Below are 6,788 nucleotides of genomic sequence, written 5' to 3'. Positions count from 1 at the left end.
CCAAACATAGTCTCGAGCCATTAAATAATCATCCAGCAAGAAGACGAAAGGTAAGGGGTGGATAGTCGTAGGTCCTACACAGGCAAAGAAAGTAGACGCTCTTACATAGATACCCCCAAATTTTTATGTATTTACATATCTTACACCTAAACACCATTTTTTGCATCCATATTACTCAAATCTTTCATATCATATAAAAAATATTACTATTAGAACTTTTAAAAATTGAAATACATTTGTTCAGAAGAAGAAAAAAAATGACATTAGATGTTTTAGGTGTTAGGTATTTTTGTAAATACATAGGAATTAAGTGGTCTGCTTGGAAATCATTCAAGAAAATAATTACTACATCTCCTTCAACCAAGCCAAGCCAAGCCAGTGCTTGGGACTCTGCTATAAATTTAGGCCTGTTTAGCCTTCCAGGAGCTCATCCTTCTTCCACTCCTCCTGCTTTCCTCTAAGCAAAAACCCTAATTTCTGCATCTGATTTCCAGTACCAAATGGATCCTTGCAAGGTATAATTTGCTTTTCTCATGAATTATATCATTATTATTATCATTATTTATTTTTTTTTTGGAAAAAAGGAAGGCAGCTTCTCTAGTGTTTTTTTTTTCTTTTTTATATTTAATTATATATATATATATATATATATTTTTTGGAAAAAGGAGGTTTATAGCAGAAGAACACAGATCTGATTAAGAAATGAGTAATTAGTGAAAGAGAAAATTCTGAATAAGTTTCTGTCTGAAAGTCTGTTTTATGATTCCTGTCTTTGCAGATCTATGTGAGGATATAATTCTTTTATTTGTAAAATATTTGGATGTGTTGGTAAAGAATTACAATAAGTTATGAATTGCTATATCATTGAATTTCGTAAGGCTGTTTGATAGCATAATATTGATAGGATTTAGTAATGACTTTTTTTTTTTTTTTGTGTGTTAAGGAATGGCTAGAGGCTATTATTCGAGCCTCCATCCACTTCTAATGTACCAAACAATTCAAGTACTATCTTCTTAAGATCAACTATACTAGAGAAAAAATTATTCCATACGGATTCGATCTCCACTGTCCATCACAACAATTTTTTTTTTTTAATTTAAAATAGGGACAAACGGTGGACATCAGACACTATATGCATTTCTACATACGGTGTCTGTATGGAATAATTTTTTGTGCCAAAGGGGGTTCTGTGAGGGGTTTTATGCCGTAGATGCCAACCAACAGGTCGGGATACACGACACATTAATGAATGAATTATTCATTTATAATGAATCATGCACTAAAAAAAAAAAAAAAAAAAAAAAAAAATCTAAAACTCCGTTAAATCTTTTTATTTCTGAGTCACGCCATTTTTACGATGTAAATCCAAATTTAATTAATCGACCCAGAGCTGAATTTATTTCATCATCACTCGCGAGCTATGTTGGCCGATCTCATAAATTCAGATTTATCAAATTGTATAAATTTTATTCAACTTAAATTTAAGCCGCACGCAAGCCGCCTAACTATAATTAATTAAATTTTATTTTCATGAGCCATCAAACATCAATTTTTTGCAGATAGCCGAACGTTTAAATCAAAATTATGGGTCCTACCCACCACTAATTTGGACCACACACTCAAGTAAATGGACCCGTGATTGACACAGTGATGGGATTCTGTTTGTATTTTTTTAATATAAAGTTGATCGAGGAGTGAATATTAAATTTTAGGGCCAAATACTTACAATCACCCTAAATTTATTATTTACAAATCAATCAAATATAAAAATTCATGATAAAATTTCAATCTTAATGAAAAAATGATTGATTGTTTATAACTAGTATATAAGAAATTAAAAAGGGGTCTTAATTAAAATTTAACATGAATTTCATGAACTATTTTTTTTATTTTATTTTAAAAATAATTTCAGATTTTTTATAAAAAATATGTATTTATTTTATTTAATTTTTTTCGTCTCTACAGTTCACGCCATCGAGCGCTTACGACACGTCCTACACCACCACCAATGCTGGCGGAGCGGTTTGGAATGACGACCAGGCCCTTACTGTCGGTTCTAGAGGTAAAACATTTTTATAATTTTTATTTAAGTGAAAATTTGTATTTTTTTTTTTTTGCAAGAACATTTTTTTTTTTCTTAATAGATATAGAAAAAGAATAATTAGATACAGATCACTTGAAATATTAATATTTATAAATACATCTTGATGATTTATTTGAACTACTGAACTGATATATTCACTTGTACCACGATCAAATTATTGAGAATTCAATAACAATGAAAAATATAGATTGGGATTTTACCATGAGTTTTGATATTTGAGTGAGAACTTGATGAAAGGAAGAAAGAGAGTAGCTGATTTGTAAATAGTAATGTTTGAGGTGATCTCTATGTAATTACCCCATAAAAAAAGCTGTTGTGAGAAAAGTTTAGCTGTATATTTTTACAAAAATGAAAAATTTTCTTGTTGATTATTTTGTTTAAATATTAGTATTGGGACGAACAAAAACTAGCCCTAACTAGAGGTGTAAGTGAGTCAAGTTGACTCATGAGCCGGCTCGAGTTCGGCTCGATAAGTGACTTGTGAACTGAGCTTGATGAGTTGACAAGCCATGCTCAAGCTCAAGCTAATCCCAACTCTACCCGTTAGCTCGTGAGCCGGTTCTAATTATTTTTCTTCTAATTTCTCAATTATATTTGTCATTTTTATTACAGTTCTACCTTAGATTAAGATTATTTTCTCTCTTTTAGAATAAACAAGTCAGCTCATCAGCCGGCTTGAGCTCGTAGATATAAGCTCGAGTTCGAGCTCGAACTTGAAAATTTAATTAAACTCAAGCTCAAGTTGAGGGTAGCTTGAGCTCGACTCGACTCATTTACATCTTTGGTCCTAACCAAACGATTTAGTAATGAATTAGAGGAGAAAATTCTAACCTATAATTTGACCCCAAATTAAATTATTTTATTTTTATTTTTTTAAAGTTGAAATTAGGTTATCTAATCGACTTAGGGCACGTTTGTGGCAGCTTGGCAGCTTGTGTTTATTCAGATAAGCCGCTTATCTGAAAGTGCGGACTGTGGGGTGCGACCCGCATTTAACGTTTAGTATAAAAAAACTAACTTCATTTTCGGAAAAGCTGCTCATACACAGTTTCTAAACAATGAAACAGTATTTTCAAAATGCCGATGCAACGAATAAGCTGCCTCAAACAGAGGCTTAATCGTGTTTCAACCTTAATATTAAGCATCGGTTGATGTGCATGTAACCAGGCCCCATATTGCTGGAGGACTACCACCTGATAGAGAAGATAGCCCACTTCGCACGCGAGCGAATCCCGGAACGTGTCGTGCACGCTCGCGGGGCGAGCGCAAAGGGCTTCTTCGAGTGCACCCACGATGTCAGCAACCTGACTTGCGCCGATTTTCTCCGTTCGCCGGGCGTTCAAACTCCGGTCATCGTTCGATTCTCTACCGTCATTCACGAGCGCGGCAGCCCTGAGACCATACGCGATCCCCGTGGATTTGCGGTCAAATTCTACACGCGCGAGGGTAATTGGGATCTGCTCGGCAACAACTTCCCCGTCTTCTTCATTCGCGATGGCATCAAGTTCCCGGATGTCATCCATGCCTTCAAGCCTAACCCTAGGTTTGTGAAGTTCATATTCCTTTTTACTTATTATTGCATCAGATTAAATGATAGCTCTGATTATAATTTCCCTTATTTGTTTGGTTGTTAGGTCTCACATCCAGGAATACTGGCGCGTGTTCGATTTCCTGTCCCACCTCCCCGAAAGCCTGCATACCTTCTTCTTCCTCTTCGATGATGTGGGTGTCCCCTCTGACTACCGCCACATGGAGGGATTCGGCGTCAACACATACACCTTCATTAATCGCGAGGGCAAATCCCACTACGTCAAGTTCCACTGGAAACCGACATGCGGCGTTCGCTGCCTCCTCGAAGATGAAGCCGCCGCGGTCTGCGGTCGCAATCACAGCCACGCTACTCAGGACCTGTACGATTCTATTGCCGCCGGTAATTACCCGGAGTGGAAGCTCTTTGTTCAGGTGAGTTTTTATTTAAAAGGAATGTGTGAAGGCATAGAACTAGTTATTAATTACAGTAATTGCCACATGATAGGGTTCATTAATTATGTCTATAGGTTATGGATCCAGACCAAGAGGACCGCTACGACTTTGATCCCCTTGATGACACCAAGACGTGGCCGGAGGACATCCTGCCACTCCAGCCCGTCGGCCGACTTGTGCTCAACCGAAACATTGATAATTTCTTTGCAGAGAATGAGCAGCTGGCTTTCGGTCCAGGTCTGGTTGTGCCGGGCATATACTACTCCGATGACAAAATGCTTCAGTGCAGAGTGTTTGCTTATGCCGACACCCAGCGTTATCGCCTGGGCCCAAATTATCTCATGCTGCCCGTCAATGCGCCCAAATGCGCTTTTCATAATAATCATTATGATGGCGCCATGAACTTTATGCAGAGGACTGAGGAGGTATGTGTGTGTGTGTGTGTGTGTGTGTATGTATATATATCTATATCTATATATATATATATATATGATTGATTGGATATGTAATGCATATTGATTAATGTTGGTTCTCAATTTTGTTCAGGTGGATTATTACCCATCAAGGCATGCTCCCCTGAGGCATGCAGACAGGGTTCCTATTCCGTTGCGCCCACTTAGAGGAAAGCGTGAGAAGGTGAGTTCTTCTGTTGCTTGGTTAATTTCTTCTGTTATCTTTCGATGTCTGTGTGTTTGTGTGTAGTGTGTAATTAATGGTTTACGTACAAGTGCAGATCATAATTGAGAAACAAAATGATTTCAAGCAATCAGGGGTGAGATACAGAAGCTGGGCTCCTGATAGGTATCCATACTATATTACTTAACTTTAATTAGTAGTATGTGTTTGGGGGCAGCGGTGTGGTGGTGATGCTCGCCGCACCGCTCATTTTTTTTGTCGCGTTATGTTTATTTTTCAAATAGTTGCAATTGAAAACTGTTTTTTGCATTGGAACTTAGGCTAAGTGCAATGCAATCACTACTAGAAAGTTACGATCTTACTTTTTAAAAGAAAAAGGAAATTTATGCTAGTTACTACAGTTTTTTGAATATCAACTTGCTTCCCCAAACAGACCCTAACTCTAAATGTATTGTAGATTTTTTTTGTATCTATTTGATGAACATTTTGTTTCAAATTTCTCAGGCAGGAGAGGTTCATTCGTCGCTGGGTTGAGGCTTTGGGACATCCCAAGGTTAGCCATGAGCTCAGGAGTATCTGGGTCGGCTATCTGACTCAGGTAAGTGAATGACCTAATACTTAGAATGAACAAACAGAATTAAGTAATCAATGCATTTAATTATTGATGATAATGATTATTTAGCAGCTAATCTTTCTAATTTGCTCTAAACATTATTTATTTTAAAATTTTAACACATTTAAAAAGAACTCATGTTGCTCAGGCTTTATGCCATCACTTCTCTTGCTGGTTTATTTTTGGAATGATAAGTCTTATGATTGATAATATTTGGTTGTGCAGTGCGACGCTACTCTGGGACAGAAGGTTGGCAGCAACCTCAATGTGAAGCCGAACATGTAATGATGTTAAATGTGAAGGCAAAGCAGACTAAGCACCCAATAAAGAATATGAGCTTCTTCAGCCCTTTAGAATAAGGCCAAGTACCATGTAGCCATCTTGATCATATAAGAAAGCTTCAATGCTTGAAGTTTCTTTGTTCTTGTTTGCTTTTGTGGTGTGGTTTGATAAATGAACAATGTTGGAATTAATCATGTAGAATATCCTTGGGCAATGCATTTGAGTGTAATAGTTGATTTTATGAATTTTTGTTGGATAATGTGTATGTTCAAAATGCAATTATGTTCACATTTAGGGTTGCTTTTGGTAATTTGGCAATTTGTTCTATTTTATTGTAGGAAGTCAAATCTATGTTAGGTTTATAGATGCTAGTTTAAATGGGCACGTTGATGCGTCTAGTCTCAATCTAGTCTCAATCTAGGTCGACACGGGGTTTATAAATGAACATGTTATACTCAATCAATTAGAGAACTTTTGTTTGGGGTTAATTTTGAGAGCAATATTCGAGGTCTGTTTGATGAATAAATGAGGCTGATTTGTTTTCTCATGCACATTTTCTGCCATATGTCAAGAATATGCCTCTTCTTCTTCTTTTTTCCCGATCGGACCCCATATTTTGAGATTCTTCTTTGTTTATAAGCATTATGCTATACATTCAAGCATGAAATACACCTTTTAGAGCATCCCATAATTGAAGTCTGCATGAATAAACAACAATACCTAAGTTACCAAATTCTTCACTTATTCTAGCTAAAGGATGAGGATAATGTATTTTGTTTTTTTGAACTTCACCCACATGTTGTGACAAGTTAACTCAATTTGATCTTGCATGGTGGTGGACCACAATGAGTTGAATGAGGCATTGGACGGCTTCAATTTAATTTCTTGATTTTTCGTCGATTCAACATACTATATCGGACTTCCTTTTAGTTTCATAAAATCTACTATAATAAAGACTTTTGAGTAAAGCATTTTATATTGTATGAAATATTTTGTAAGAACCCCATTAAGACTAAAAACAATAAATATAATAATAAAATATTTCATTTTCATTGTATTATTGCTTATTTAAAAATTATACACTTTCAAAACCGAATTGCCAAGTCAAATAAAATTAGGCCATGGTAAGAAAACAACTTGATTGTTTAAGTGTTCGTTATATTTTAAATG

At 35.9% G+C, this 6,788-nt stretch overlaps 1 protein-coding gene across 1 annotated transcript; it reads left to right on the top strand.

Moving 5' to 3' along the window:
* The first annotated feature begins 369 nt into the window (after positions 1-369).
* LOC110018565 (catalase isozyme A) lies at positions 370-5,906 on the top strand. The gene is made up of 9 exons (XM_020715914.1): positions 370-515; positions 1,966-2,062; positions 3,272-3,647; positions 3,739-4,066; positions 4,162-4,512; positions 4,634-4,723; positions 4,821-4,888; positions 5,228-5,321; positions 5,562-5,906. The coding sequence occupies exons 1-9, from the start codon at positions 501-503 to the stop codon at positions 5,619-5,621; spliced, it is 1,479 nt and encodes a 492-aa protein (XP_020571573.1). The 5' UTR covers positions 370-500; the 3' UTR covers positions 5,622-5,906.
* The last annotated feature ends 882 nt before the right edge of the window (positions 5,907-6,788 follow it).

The sequence above is a fragment of the Phalaenopsis equestris genome, unplaced genomic scaffold, assembly GCF_001263595.1.
Source record: "Phalaenopsis equestris unplaced genomic scaffold, ASM126359v1 Scaffold000025, whole genome shotgun sequence".
Lineage (NCBI taxonomy): Eukaryota > Viridiplantae > Streptophyta > Magnoliopsida > Asparagales > Orchidaceae > Phalaenopsis > Phalaenopsis equestris.
The sequence above is the reverse complement of the archived record's forward strand: the minus strand, read 5'-3'. Positions and strand labels throughout refer to the sequence as shown.